This window comes from Zootoca vivipara, chromosome 7, assembly GCF_963506605.1.
Source record: "Zootoca vivipara chromosome 7, rZooViv1.1, whole genome shotgun sequence".
NCBI lineage: Eukaryota > Metazoa > Chordata > Lepidosauria > Squamata > Lacertidae > Zootoca > Zootoca vivipara.
The window spans coordinates 22212863-22228218 of record NC_083282.1 but is presented as its reverse complement, the minus strand read 5'-3'; the positions used below and the strand labels follow the sequence as shown (position 1 = coordinate 22228218).

At 43.4% G+C, this 15356-nt stretch overlaps 1 protein-coding gene across 8 annotated transcripts in view; it reads left to right on the top strand.

Annotated features, from left to right (window-relative positions):
• DPYD (dihydropyrimidine dehydrogenase) overlaps positions 1-15356 on the top strand; it is a 504044-nt gene that overhangs the window by 157892 nt on the left and 330796 nt on the right. For 7 of the 8 annotated variants that reach the window (XR_009557876.1, XM_035123779.2, XM_035123778.2 and 4 more), the window contains 2 exons: positions 4793-4954; positions 14918-15114. Coding sequence is in view for 7 of the 8 variants with exons in the window: in XM_035123779.2 (XP_034979670.2) it covers positions 4793-4954; positions 14918-15114 (359 nt within the window). In the remaining variant the exon portion in view is untranslated. The remainder of the gene's footprint in view (positions 1-4792; positions 4955-14917; positions 15115-15356) is intronic. The other variant, XM_035123777.2, reaches the window with a different exon arrangement.

Below are 15356 nucleotides of genomic sequence, written 5' to 3'. Positions count from 1 at the left end.
ATCTCCATTAGCCTCTATTTGAGATTCTTCCTTATTTCTGGGTTCTTTATGTCCCCATTTTTTTTTTTTTCATTTCATGTTACGTGACTCTTTCAGACAGGATAGTAACGGTGACAAGTTTCATATGGTGCCTGTCTGTCTAATTATGTAGGACAAGGAAGGTGTAAGTGCCCTGAATTTATCTTTCAGTTTTTCTGAAAGTGGTTCATGCCATCGTTTTGGACACGATGGTGAAAGAGCTTGTGGGAGTTTTCATGGCTATTGAAATCAGCATAACCACTAAGTAAATTGTTTCATTGGTAATTATTCACATTTGCCCACTTAATTAAAGGTTTGGTGCATTTATGAGCTCTGAAATAATTTGAAAGTGAACTGCAAAATGCATCAACTACGATCAAATGCAGAATTAGGGATGTTGGATTGTGGCTGCCCCCTTTAATACATTTGTTGTGTTACTGTGTTAGACTCTAATAGCGTGGAAGTCTACAGTGCATATCTCACTGTAGTTGTAACAGTCCATATAAAATGTACATAATGTCTTTAAATCCAATGAAAAATGCATCTTAGCATAAATTTAATCACAATAATAATCCAGTAACAGAGGAAAACAATCAACATTTGAATTTACATAATGGAAGTATTCTAATGAAGATGCCACACAAGTATATTAGTATGTGAAAATTTGTCTTTTAACCATTATATAATTAATTGTGTTTTAGAGGAAAGCACAGGGGGGGGGGGACAAATAGCCACCTGTTGAATTGGTTGCAATTTGATTTCCACGAAGAACATTTAGTTAATAAATTAAAATGGATAGTGATTTGCATATACTGATTTGGCAGTTGTAAATAAATACCTTTTTAGATTTCAGCCTCAGTGTAAAAGACATCTGGTTTGATATTTCAACTTCCATCATGTGCTAAAAGGCTTTAGAATTTTGACAAATAAATTAAGCTATACTTTCATGCATTATTCCCTTTAAAATGACAGTGTGTAGCTTTCTGGTTACCAGCTAGATTGACTAGAATGCTAATGTGAGCAGTCCACAGGAAGGGTGACTTCTTCACTCTCCCTTAGCCACTTGGCTGCCTTTGTTGTGCTCATCGAGCAGCAACAATGGGGATAAATCAATCAATAAAGCAAAGGGAAACTTGTGGGCCTCCAGATGTTGCTGGACTCCAACTCCCATCAGCCCCAGCCAGCATTGCCAATGGTCAAGGATGATGGGAGTCAGAGTGCAGCAACATCTGAACAGCAGCGCGCTCATTCCTGTTATAGTAAGTGCCGGGTAATGCTGTGGTCTAAACCACTGAGTCTCTTGGGCTTGCTGATCAGAATCCCAGCGACAGAGTGAGCCCCCATTGCTCTGTCCCAGCTCCTGCCAACCTAGCAGTTCGAAAGCATGCCAGTGCAAGTAGATAAATAGGTACCGCTGCGGCAGGAAGGTAAACGGCATTTCTGTGCACTCTGGTTTCCATCACCATGTCCTGTTGCGCCAGAAGCGGTTTAGTCATGCTGGCCACATGACCCGGAAAGCTGTCTGTGGACAAACGCCGGCTCCCTCGGCCTGAAAGCGAGATGAGCGCTGCAATCCCGCAGTCACCTTTGACAGGACTTAACTTTTATTTTATAGACTGTGGATTCCAAAGCCTAGAGTGCAACCTATTTATTTACTTGTTTAAAATTGGATTTTTCCGATAGTCTTTAACCAAAAGCTGCTTAAATAGTGCCTGCTGCCAGTTTGCTCTCTGATGTATGATGGGCAAGGTGATCACATGACATGTTTAAGTGATGCACAGACACATGGGATGATGCAACCTGTGTGTATATCTGGCACTTTCCTCTTCTCCTGTAGTTGCGAATACAGCTGCCACTGAAATCCACCAGTATCTGATTCTGCCGTTCCAGCCATTTGGAATTTTATTTCATAGTTTTAGGCAGGCTTGTTGAAATCCACAAGGGCACATTCTGTAATCTGTTCATCCAAAACACTTCTGTTGGGGCCGTGCCTTTTCTATGTGCAGCCTCCACCCTCACAATATCTGTCACCATAGTGACATTCTTAATATTTTCACGCCAAAGCACCTCTTCTCATCTTGCCCAGTCCTGTGAAATCACTTGTTTATTTTTTTGCAAGATGACCCGTTTATGTTATTTTTAAAAACACATTTACTCCTACACGTAGTCCGTGTTTCTTTTTCATTCAGACTCACATTAACGGAGTCCTTGAGGCTGCATGAAACTGTCTGAGGCTACCTGGAGCCAAACAACTAATAAAGCAGCAAATAAAGTGAGCACATTTGCAACATGGCAGATTTCCAAATTACCTGTGGATTTTCTATGGAAATGCATTGCTTGGTGCTAGGAAGACAGAATTGGCAATAAACAAAGTTTGTGTAGGTGAAAACTTCTCCTAGCTCCCTCTGCCCCGCTGCCTTTTAATTTGTATGGAGTGATATAACCGTTCCCCATAATGAGGTAGCTAGTTGGGGCTAAAATATTTTCTCTATTCATTCCTCATGTCACCAGCCCACTGATGCCCTCCTCTCTGACTGGTTTTCCCCTGGTGGCAAGCTGGAACAAGCTGGTGGAAGGAAGAGCAGGAGAGCTCTGCCTTCGTCTCCTCCACACCTCTTTGGTGTCTGGTACCTCGTAGGAAATTATGGTTCAGGGGTAATGTGCTCTGAGTGCCAGTTGCTAGGAGAAGGGCAGCTACCATCTTGCTTTGCTTGTGGGCTTCCATGGCTGTCCATTGTTAGATGCAGTGCACTAAACCTGAAGATCCTCAGGTGGTTAAGATGGGCTCTTGTTTTCTTGAGAAGGTGCTCCAACCCACTTTTTTTAAACGGAAGGAATTCTCATTGTTGTAAACTACCACATTAAATCCCCAGCTTTCCAACAGTGAGCTCAAGGTTGGGGGATATGTTTTGTCCTCCTTTTACGCTCACACTAATCCTGTGACGTAGGTAGGGCTGAGACAATATGACTGGCCCATGAGGAACCTCTTGACTGAGTTAGGATTTGAACCTAGTTTTCCCCAGGTCTAGGTCCCATCTACAAGGTAAAAAGGTAAAGGACTCCTGGACGGTTAAGTCCAGTCAAAGGCAACTATGGGGTTGCGGAGCTCATCCCTTCAGGCCAAGAGAGCCAGCGTTTGTCCACAGACAGTTTTCCGGGCCATGTGGCCTGCATGAATAAACTGCTTGAACGCCATGATGGAAACCAGAGCGCACAGAAATGCCATTTATCTTCCAGATGCAGTGGTATCTATTTATCTACTTGCACTGGCGTGCTTTTGAACTGCTAGGTTGGCAGGATCTGGGACAGAGGGAGCTCACCCCGTCGCAGGGATTTGAACCGCCAACCTTCTGATCGGCAAGCCCCAAAGGCTCAGTGGTTTAGACCACAGCGCCACCCACATCCCTTTCCCATCTACACCATACATGTAAAGCACATTGCTTCTACCCCCACCCCATCCCAGGAATGCTAAGAACCATAGTGTACCCATCAGAGAACTGAAATTCCCAGCACCCTTAACAAACTATGTTCCTAGGACTCTTTGGGGGATGTGCAGTAGGATTGTGTCTTACATGGTGGTTGGTTCCAAGGGTTCTGTGTATATGCAAAAATGCTTATATTCAAATCCTTGGAACCAACCCCCCTGCAATCATCTTGAGGCTTCAGGAACTGGTGTGCTGCTTCCAAAAGTCCCAGGGTGCGCCCGTGAGAGCTCATGGGGTCGTTCGAGTTCCCACGAGATGTTGCAGGAGCTTCCCAGACTGGCATGATTAGACAGCCTTGGTTTCCAAGCAAGGCTCTCTAATCTCAGTGACTCCAGAAGCCCCAGGATGCTCTTGCAAGATCTCACATGGTGTTTGAGTTCCCATGAGACGTCATGCGTGCAATCCAGACTTGGTGTGGGGAGACCCTCTCTGCATTTAACATACAGGATTTCAACTAGCTGACCTACAACTGTGTATAGTTGAGATCACACAAGTTAAATGTTTGTAAGATGTGATCATACTATAATGTACTTAAGTGCTTGTCATGTATGGTGTGGATGTGACTCTACTTCAGTACGGTAACCACTGCACAACATGACCCCATTAATTCTGAGTAGATGCCTTGGGTTGCCTTTTCAAGCAGCAGGAACGTGTTCTCAGGGGCTTTTCCCGGAGTATTGACCTTATTGAGGGCACTGCAAGCTGTTCCTTGCCTGCCCTTGGACACATATTGAGGAAACAACGGGTACAGATACATCATAGAATTATAAAATCATTGAAACCTTTTTGTTGCATCAACCTTGCATGTATTAACCAGCTTATTTTGCTGAGGATCAGTGGTGGATTTTATAAGTATCTTTCAAGTAATAATGAAAGATAGGAATTGTCTTGATGTGGATTCTGTGGAATGAGAAGGAAATTGGGAAGGAAATTACATTATCTTGTGGGGTGCCCTCTTCCCTTGTATGTAATTGATTTAGGAACAGAGGGCGCCATTACAGGAAGGTTATGCAGCTACAACATTATTTCTATAGCGAGACCATTTTGCTATGGGGAGGACTTAAAACCTGCTTAAGCTGATCACAACATTTCGGTCTTCAAAATAAGGTTGACATGATTGAAAATGGATTTAAAAATTGTATGTCTGAGTAACATGTGGCTACATTTTGTGTGGAATCGTTGGGGTAATGCTATACACATTGTTCAGATGAAATGCTGAAAGCTTCGTCTCTAAGCCTCCACATTCCTTCTAACATGCTGCTGCTGCTGCTGTTTTCCTGCTTGTGCAGAACTACTACGGAGCTGCCAGAATGATCCTTTCTGACAACCCGCTTGGGCTAACGTGTGGGATGGTGTGTCCAACTTCAGACCTCTGCGTGGGTGGATGCAATTTATATGCCACCGAGGAGGGACCAATTAATATTGGTGGACTGCAGCAATTTGCTACAGAGGTAAGTGAAGATGTGTAGAGTTCGGGTTTTTGTTTTTGTTTTTTGTTTTGTTTACTAATGAGATTTGATTCCACATCTTGTTGGCAACCAGACTAAGTCAAATGTGGTAGTTCTCCGCCCCCTTCTTTTTGTTGAATAAAAGAGTTAGATGTACAAAGGGTTAGATGTAATCCATAAATACTTTTGGATATAAAGCAGGGTTGGGGAAACATTTGTTTTGTGTGTGAAAGAGCAGGCTCTCTCTGCCTTGTGCCATTGGTAGTTCTGGGGCAAAATTTTCTTGGTTTGGTCTCTTTCTTCCACCTCTTTCCTTCCTTCTCCTCTTTGCCCAGCAGTGGAGGCTGGTCCATTAGGGCAAATGAGGCAATGCTCCACCAGCCTCTCTCTGCCCCCAGCCAGCCCCCATCCTCTTATTTACAACACGTTCAGGAGGTACCTTACGGGGGCAAGAACAATAATTAATTGCCACCTATCATCATCATCATCATCATTATTACACCCATCTGACTGGGTCGCCCCAGCCACTCTGGGCGGCTCCCAACAAAAAATAGTAACAACACATTGCAACATCAAACATTAAAAACTTCCCTGAACAAGGCTGCCTTCGTATGTCTTTTCAGAATCACATACCGTAGCTGTTAGTCTGTTTGACATCTGATGGGAGGGCCGAAAAGGCCCTCTGCCTGGTTCCCTGTAGCTTCATTTCTCACAATGAGGGAACCGCCAGAAGGTGCTCAGACCTGCAATTCAGTGTCTGTGCTGAACAATGGGGGTGGAGACACACCTTCAGGTATAAAGGGCCGAAGCCATTTAGGGCTTTAAAGGTCATCACCAACACTTTGAACTGTGCTCAGAAACGTACTGGGAGCCAATGTAAGTCTTTCAGGACCGGTGTTATATGATCCCAGCGGCTGCTGCCAGTCACCAGTCTAACTGCTGCATTCTGGATTAGTTGTAGTTTCTGAGTCACCCTCAAAGGTCACCTCACAAAGAGTGTCTTTCATTGGGCTCCAGATCTGCCTGTCATTGGGCTCCTCACATGCTCTACCACTAAGCTGTGGTCCTTCTCTTACCAGAGAAGTGATTGCTTACAGAGGGTTCCGATCTTCTTTCCAACTCTCCATCCATGTCAGCTACACTCCGCCCAGCCCATGTTTTGCCCCTCTTGGTCTCATTCTGTCCTCCATGCTCCCTCAACCTGCATGGGGGCCAAAGGCAACATGTGGCCCTTGGGATGCGGGTTGCCACCTATGAAGCATTGTTGTATGATATAGGACAATTGCTGCACAAACATGACACTGAATAGGAATTTATTATTTATTGTTTTCATCCAGTCTCTCAGCCCTACACTCCCCCCTCTGCCCCAGTGACGCACATTTTAATAAGTAGAGTTGAAGCCATACTAAGCAAGCTGTATTTAGCTCCCATCATATTACTGCACCTACTAGAGGCCCAGTTATGAGCCAAATGGTCTTTTTTCTGGGCAACTTGAAGGGCAGGAGGAAAATAACTATACAACCTACACAAGCTTTATCCACCTGACCATTGGAACTCTTGCTCAGCCTCTTACTAGTTTTGGAGATCCCCCCCCCTTCCCTGCCATATTGACTCTATCTTTTCAGGCTAATTTGGAAAGTTGCTTGCTTGCTTGCTATGAATTGGGACACCTCTGAAGATACCGTAACCCAATTCCGCACTGTGGTTCCTGAGAGATTGGGATCATGTTTTCTGTCTGTGGCTTGCATACAGTTGCATACCATTCGGAATCAATATGGTGGATGGAACCTTTCAAAACTGCACTGGTCTTTTTGGTTTCTTGGGATTTTTGAGCAACGTCAGATATGAGGTTGCCAGCATATTAGAAAGTTGTTTTGAACAGCTTTATGTGATTTCATTGATGAACAAGGGTGGGGTGTGAATGTGAAATAATAAAGAAATAAATAATCCCTAAAGATTGGTCTGTTCACCTCGACTTACCAAGCAGCTCCATGCACATTCTGGTAACTTGCCACTTGGCAAATCATCCTTTATATTAAGCCACGGTCTAAGGTTTGAATTGGAGTGTGGCCCTGTTCTGATCCTTCATGAAGTGTGAGAGAGTGGGCACAAGTGTAGCAGCTCTGCCCACCTACCCCTCCAGTCAAAGGTGGATTTAGGGGAGCAACACTGGTTCAGTCACACTGGGCGCAGAGTCTCAGGGGTGGCACAGGGTGTGTGCTGAAACTATGTTGTAGAATGGAAGGTGAGAGGCAGGGGGTGCCAAATTTTGGTGTTGCAGAGGGCACTACTGAAATTTGAGACCTCAAAGTCTGCCACTGCTCCAGTTACAAAAATGGTGCCCCTTAAAATATACGGTTGTTGTTGTTGTTGTTTAGTCGTTTAGTCGTGTCCGACTCTTCGTGACCCCATGGACCATAGCACGCCAGGCACTCCTGTCTTGCACTGCCTCCCGCAGTTTGGTCAAACTGATGTTCGTAGCTTAGAGAACACTGCCCAACCATCTTGTCCTCTGACGTCCCCTTCTCCTAGTGCCCTCAATCTTTCACAACATCAGGGTCTTTTCCAAGGATTCTTCTCTTCTCATGAGGTGGCCAAAGTATTGGAGCCTCAGCTTCACGATCTGTCCTTCCAGGGAGCACTCAGGGCTGATTTCCTTAAGAATGGATAGGTTTGATCTTCTAGCAGTCCATGGGACTCTCAAGAGTCTCCTCCAGCACCATAATTCAAAAGCATCAATTCTTCGGCGATCAGCCTTCTTTATGGTCCAGCTCTCACGTCCATACATCACTACTGGGAAAACCATAGCTTTAACTATACGGACCTTTGTCGGCAAGGTGATGTCTCTGCTTTTTAAGATGCTGTCTAGGTTTGTCATTGCTTTTCTCCCAAGAAGCAGGCGTCTTTTAATTTCGTGACTGCTGTCACCATCTGCAGTGATCAAGGAGCCCAAGAAGGTAAAATCTCTCACTGCCTCCATTTCTTCCCCTTCTATTTGCCAGGAGGTGATGGGACCAGTGGCCATGATCTTGGTTTTTTTTGATGTTGAGCTTCAGACCATATTTTGCGCTCTCCTCTTTCACCCTCATTAAAAGGTTCTTTAATTCCTCCTCGCTTTCTGCCATCAAGGTTGTGTCATCTGCATATCTGAGGTTGTTGATATTTCTTCCGGCAATCTTAATTCCTTCTTGGGATTCATCTAGTCCAGCCTTTCGCATGATGAATTCTGCATATAAGTTAAATAAGCAGGGAGACAATATACAACCTTGTTGTACTCCTTTCCCAATTTTGAACCACTCAGTTGTTCCATATCCAGTTCTAACTGTAGCTTCTTGTCCCACATAGAGATTTCTCAGGAGACAGATGAGGTGATCAGGCACTCCCATTTCTTTAAGAACTTGCCATAGTTTGCTGTGGTCGACACAGTCAAAGGCTTTTGCATAGTCAATGAAGCAGAAGTAGACGTTTTTCTGGAACTCTCTAGCTTTCTCCATAATCCAGCGCATGTTTGCTATTTGGTCTCTGGTTCCTCTGCCCTTTCGAAATCCAGCTTGCACTTCTGGGAGTTCTCGGTCCACATACTGCCTAAGCCTGCCTTGTAGAATTTTAAGCATAACCTTGCTAGCGTGTGAAATGAGCGCAATTGTGCGGTAGTTGGAGCATTCTTTGGCACTGCCCTTCTTTGGAATTGGGATGTAGACTGATCTTCTCCAATCCTCTGGGCATTGCTGAGTTTTCCAAACTTGCTGGCATATTGGGTGTAGCACCTTAACAGCATCATCTTTTAAAATTTTAAATAGTTCAGCTGGAATATCATCACTTCCACTGGCCTTGTTATTAGCAGTGCTTTCTAAGGCCCATTTGACTTCACTCTCCAAGATGTCTGGCTCAAGGTCAGCAACCACACTACCTGGGGTGTACGAAACCTCCATGTCTTTCTGGTATAATTCCTTTGTGTATTCTTGCCACCTCTTCTTGATGTCTTCTGCTTCTGTTAGGTCCTTACCACTTTTGTCCTTGATTATGGTAATCTTTGTACGAAATGTTCCTTTCATATCTCCAATTTTCTTGAACAGATCTCTGGTTTTCCCCATTCTATTGTTTTCCTCTATTTCTTTGCATTGCTCATTTAAGAAGACCCTCTTGTCTCTCCTTGCTGTTTTTTGGAAATCTGCATTCAGTTTCCTGTATCTTTCCCTATCTCCCTTGCATTTTGCTTGCCTCCTCTCCTCCGCTATTTGTAAGGCCTCGTTGGACAGCCATTTTGCTTTCTTGCATTTTCTTTTCCTTGGGATGGTTTTCGTTGCTGCCTCCTGTATAATGTTACGAGCCTCCATCCATAGTTCTTCAGGCACTCTGTCCACCAAATCTAAATCCTTAAACCTGTTCCTCACTTCCACTGTGTATTCATAAGGGATTTGATTCAGATTGTATCTTGCTGGCCCAGTGGTTTTTCCTACTTTCTTCAGTTTAAGCTGGAATTTTGCTATAAGAAGCTGATGATCTGAGTTACAGTCAGCTCCAGGTCTTGTTTTTGCTGATTGTATAGAGCTTCTCCATCTTTGGCTGCAGAGAATATAATCAATCTGATTTCGATGCTGCCCATTTGGTGATATCCATGTGTAGAGTCGTCTCTTGTGTTGTTGGAAGAGAGTGTTTGTGATGACCAGCTTGTTCTCTTGACAGAACTCTATTAGCCTTTGCCCTGCTTCATTTTGAACTCCCAGGCCAAACTTGCCAGTTGTTCCTTTTATCTCTTGATTCCCTACTTTAGCATTCCAATCCCCTGTAATGAGAAGAACATCCTTCTTTGGTGTCATTTCTAGAAGGTGTTGTAGGTCTTCCTAGAATTGGTCAATTTCACTTTCTTCAGCTCCGGTAGTTGGTGCATAAACTTGGATTACTGTGATGTTAAAAGGTCTGCCTTGGATTCGTATCGAGATCATTCTGTCATTTTTGAGATTGCATCCCATTACAGCTTTTGCCACTCTTTTGTTGACTATGAGGGCCACTCCATTTCTACTACAGGATTCTTGCCCACAGTAGTAGATATGATAGTCACCCGAACTGAATTCGCCCATTCCCTTCCATTTTAGTTCACTGATGCCCAGGATGTCGATATTTATTCTTGTCATCTCATTTTTGACCACATCCAGCTTACCTCCATTCATGGTTCTTACATTCCAGGTTCCTATGCAATATTTTTCTTTACAGCATCGGACTTTCCTTTCGCTTCCAGGCATATCCGCAACTGAGCGTCCTTTCGGCTTTGGCCCAGCCGCTTCATCAGTTCTGAATCTACTTGTACTTGTCCTCCGCTCTTCCTCAGTAGCATGTTGGACGCCTTCCGACCTGAGGGGCTCATCTTCCAGCGTCATAACTTTTATATGCCTGTTGTCTTTTTCCATGGAGTTTTCTTGGCAGGGATACTGGAGTGGCTTGCCAGTTCCTTCTCCAGGTGGATCATGTTTAGTCAAAACTCTCCACTATGACCTGTCCATCTTGGGTGGCCCTGCATGGCATAGCTCATAGCTTCTCTGAGTTATTCAAGCCCCTTCGCCACGACAAGGCATTGATCCATGAAGGGGAAAATATACGGTAGATATATGTAAAAATGGACTAAGAGTTTGGCAGCTAATCATTTGAACTTTGCTCTGTAGTTATTCATACCTGAAGTACACTCTAAAAATGAATGTAATGTGGTCTTCTTAAAAATACTTAATGGGAAAAGATTTGAATCATGGTTCCTTTTGCCCCAGGTGGTAGAATAAACTGGGCCGAACGCATCACGAGTTCATTCACCTCACTTCTACAGCTTTAGATCATGCATTTTTCTCTTCCTGCTTGGTGTTCTATGGGCAGGGGTTCCTCTGAGTAAATTGCCCATTGCTACACTCTACCTGTAGCTTACCTGCAACTCTTCCTGCAAAGAAAGCTGGTAAATGAGATATTTAGTTTTCTGTTGGAGCGGTCATCTTTTTGACCACCTCTTTGTGACAGGCAACTGGCTTTAGACTTCCCAAGGAGAGGTCAGGAGGACTATTGAAAGAATGTGCTGGCAAGTTTCGTTGAGCACAGTGAATGTCTGATGCTTTATTAATCCTTTATTAATAGTGAATGTTTTTGGCTTGCCACAGAAAGAGAACCATTCCAGTTTGCTTTTTCTTCTTTAAAAATACGCACATTTGCAGCTCGCGTAAAAGAAATAGATTAAACTCTTGTCAAATGTGTGAGTGATATAATACTGAATTATTACTGTTTTTAAAACCAAATGTGAGCAATATCTGTTAAACCTTGATTTGTGTCTCCTTTTAGCCTTAATGCTTTGATTAATAGGGAAGAATTATGCCTTGATAGATTTTGCTAAATATCCACCATTCTTCTTCAAAAATCTTTAGAAATCTATTAAAAATGCTGTGCGCTGGCACAATGATTGATATTAAAACTGGCATAGGATGAATAGCTCTGAATGGTTTTCATCACAGCATTTTAAGTTTATTTAAAGTGATCTATTGGTATCAAGGGTTCTAATACAGTTGAGCAATGTGGTAGTTCTGCATAATTTAAAATTTATTGAAATATGCACGCACACAAATATATACTTGGAATATATGCACTCATTTTATACCCAGCTCATGCTCATAAATGTTGCAAACTTTAGGTCCCCCCCCTCAAGTTTGGCAGTGATTTTTAATGACTATTTCATATATTATAGAAATGATAAGGAACAATAATCTGTCATATTCATAATGCATTTTTAGGGTAATATTCCACTTGCATTCCAAGCATGCAAGATTGAATAATTTCTTGTTATCTTCAGCAGACGAAATCTATCAAAATTAACATGTTCAGCTTCTACTGTAGCCATAAACTGCACTGACAAATGCATGTCAGAAGAAGAGGCTGAGCAGCAACAAAAGGACAGGAGGAAATCCAGAGGTGGACCTCAAAGGGTTGTGAGCGCTAGCTTTTCAGAAAGAAGCTTAAGTATCAGAGCCTCATAATATTTTGAATACAATTATGGTACTCTTCTTTTTCAGGGGCAACTTAAACTTATTCTGCAAGCCTCTTAAAAAAAACAGCTTGCAGAGAGAATAGTTTGTGTAGGATCATTTCTGGGCTATCTAGTCAAGCACATTTTCCCAGAGATGATGACTCTGATGGACATCTGAACAAAGCCATTCCATTAGGGGGAAAGGTCTGTCATGAAAAGCCAGTCTGATGTAGTAGTTAGATTGCTGGAATGAGACCTAGGAGACCAGGGTTTAAAATCCTGCTCAGCCATGAAGCTCACAGGTTGACCTTAGGTCAGTCACTGCCTCTCAGCCTAACCTACCTCACGTGGGTTGGTGTGGGGATTAAATGAAGAAGGGGAGAACCATGAGCTTAGAGAAGAAGGTGGGATGAAAATAAAACATAAATAAAATGAACTCCATCCCAGATCTCCTTGAGAGAGAATAACGTGAAATATTTTGAGCAGCAGTGATGGCTTTCAATCTGCACCCCTAGGGCTCCATGGAAACATATATGAGGTTTCTCACTGAGATCGTGATGGTGGCTAGGCCTCCCTGATTGACAATTTGGGCACCACTATCCATCATTCACTGCAGTGGGTATGTGTAGAGAAGTGCTGAACTTGTCCTGGTCCGTGCAAGGTGACATTGAGTCCCAACAGGTCTTCACAGGCAAGGGATCCTTGGTGAACTTGAAGAAAGGCTTCTATGGACGTGCTAAGTTTGGAAGCCACTGGGTTGTAATATTTACTTCCAAGAAGCTATTTTGCAGTGTGCTCTTTTAGGTTCACCTCCAGGTTTGCTTCTTAGCAAAGGTATGGGAGCAATGACAGGGAGGGCATATGTAAGCAATTAGGGAATTGTCTCCTGCCCTAGGTAGTTCGAAGTGCCTATTCTGCTTCTGCCTCAAATATGTGTGCATTCGGTTAGGATACCTGCCTAAGTGCTTAAACTGTGCTGTTATAAACCAATTAAGCTGGGTTAATCCCTTTGTCTTCCCTGTGGCACTTTAAATGGTTTGTGGTCCTTGCCTTTTTGTGCATTGCAAGATTTACAACCCAATTGAAAACATACTGTGCCAGCAGATTAAGTGCATAGGGTGGGAGACTTATTGACTGGCTGTGCCAGTAACGCAGCACAAAACAAGACATCACGCTGGCTTTGCAGGTAGAGAAGTGCAAATGGTCAGCGATAAGGTGCCACAAACGCAAATTGTTTCTGCCGATTAGCATCTTGTATTTCTGGCATTTGCCTGGCATTGTTTAAATTGTCCCATGAGTCTTAAAAAGGCATGCAAGATCCTTGAACCTGACCTGGTAGTATATGGATAGCCTGTGCAGATGTTTTAGTATTCTGTTGTCTATCTGCTATCCTAGCTAGTTCTTCCAGACCAGGCCCAAGCACAATTCCACCAGGAGTGCCTTGCTGTAAATGGTAGGAATCGTGTTCCTTTCTATAATGCTGCACTTTTCCAATAGGCTTTCCTAATATGGTGACCTTCAGATGTTGAAGACCTCAACTCCCATCATCTCTGACTATTAACCATGATAGCTGGGACTGATGAGAATTATACTCTGAAACATCTGGGGGGCACCCCTTTGGAGAATACTGATTTAGAAGGTAGTGAAAATAGGGTCCGTACTATTAAAATCGTTTATAAATAATTATGAAAGAGCACCCCACATTTCTTCACAGTGTGGAACACTGGATGAGCATCATAGATGGTCAGCATAGGTCTTTTATTTTTAAACTCTATGTTATACTGTTACTCAAAGCCATATGCACGAGAAGGCAAAATTAAAAGCAAAGCACTCAACCTTGAATTTTTAGAATTTCTTGCATGGCTGCATGATTTCTCAACCACTACATTGCAGTCATGCTCAGCTTTTCTTCATTTAAAATTACAATTTAGACTCTTGGTTTGGTCTACTTCTGTCAAATAAATGCTTCTGGTCCTGGGGTTTGGGGGTTGGGCATGTGTGGAATCTAATAATTGTGATATCTATGTGGTTCTGCTATAAGCTCTATATTATTTATTCACCTGGACTGGAATTGTAAGCACACTTGATTAGAAATGCATTCTAAATAAGTAGAATTCACTTCCATGAAACCTGTTTTAGGTTGTAAGTAAGCATCATAGCTTGCCCCAGCTATCATTGCTTTTGACCGCCCCGCTCTCCCCAAATCTTCCATCATGTGATCCAGCAGATAAAAGTGGAGGCAACTGACAAGTAAATCTCAAACACTCTGCAGTTGTCAAGGATGCTTCCCAGCCAAAGGAATGCACACAGAGATAGTTAATTCTTTATTGTCAAAGATAACACAATCGCCTCTACAGCTCTGGATACCTGTGCACACCATTCTCGTCTCTAGGCAGCTATTCCAAGGTCTGTGCTCTATGGAGCAGTTGCAACAACATGTGATCATTCCCCTTCCACTAGTTTATGTATCTTCCGCTGACAGGCTGGGCACATGCTCCTCCCATTTCAATCCCCTCCTGGTTCTGAGGGACAGTGGTGCAGGAGAGGGTGGCATAGTATCTGGCCCTTCCCTTGCCTGACCTGCCTCTTCTTCTTATCCATCTTGTGCTCCACCCTCCAGCTCTGAAGCTTCCCCGGGCCTCTGACTCCTGGCTGGAACAGTCCCCCACAAATCAGTGACTCCCTCTCCCGAGTCAAGACTCCAGCCCCCTTTCTCCCAGTGCACACTCATCAGTGTCCTGCCAGTCCCTGGTACTAGCAGTTGTCTGTGATTTGCAGTCATTGGAATACATTCCCTAAGGACAGTTTGCAACTTCAGGGTTCACTGTGCGGTGAACTGCCTTGATACTTAACACTGAGAGTTGCCATTTGCATATGGGATGACAAACTCTACGAATGGACATTTTTCAAGCTTGAAGAGAGGGGTGTTGTCTTCTGTCCTCATTAACTACTTTAATGCATTTCCTTTTCAGATATTCAGAGCAATGAATATTCCTCAGAGTAGAAGCCCATCCTTGCCATCACCAGAAGAAATGCCGGGAGCCTACCATGCCAAGATAGCTCTTCTTGGAGCAGGGCCTGCAAGCATCAGCTGTGCCACCTTTCTGGCTCGATTGGGCTACTCGAACATCACCATATTTGAAAAGGAAGGCTATGTTGGTGGCTTAAGGTAGATTTAAATTAAATTTGGAAGTACAGTGGTACCTCTACTTACGAATTTAACCCGTTCCAAACGGACCTTCGTAAGTCAAAAAAAATGTAAGTCGAAGCCAATGGGGGGGATTAAAAACATTTGTAAGTCAAAAAAATCCTATCTAAAAAATTGTAAGTCGAAAAAATCCTATCTAAACTGCATCCAAAATGGCAGACGGAACTCTGTTCATAACTCAAAACATTCATAGGTCGAGTCAT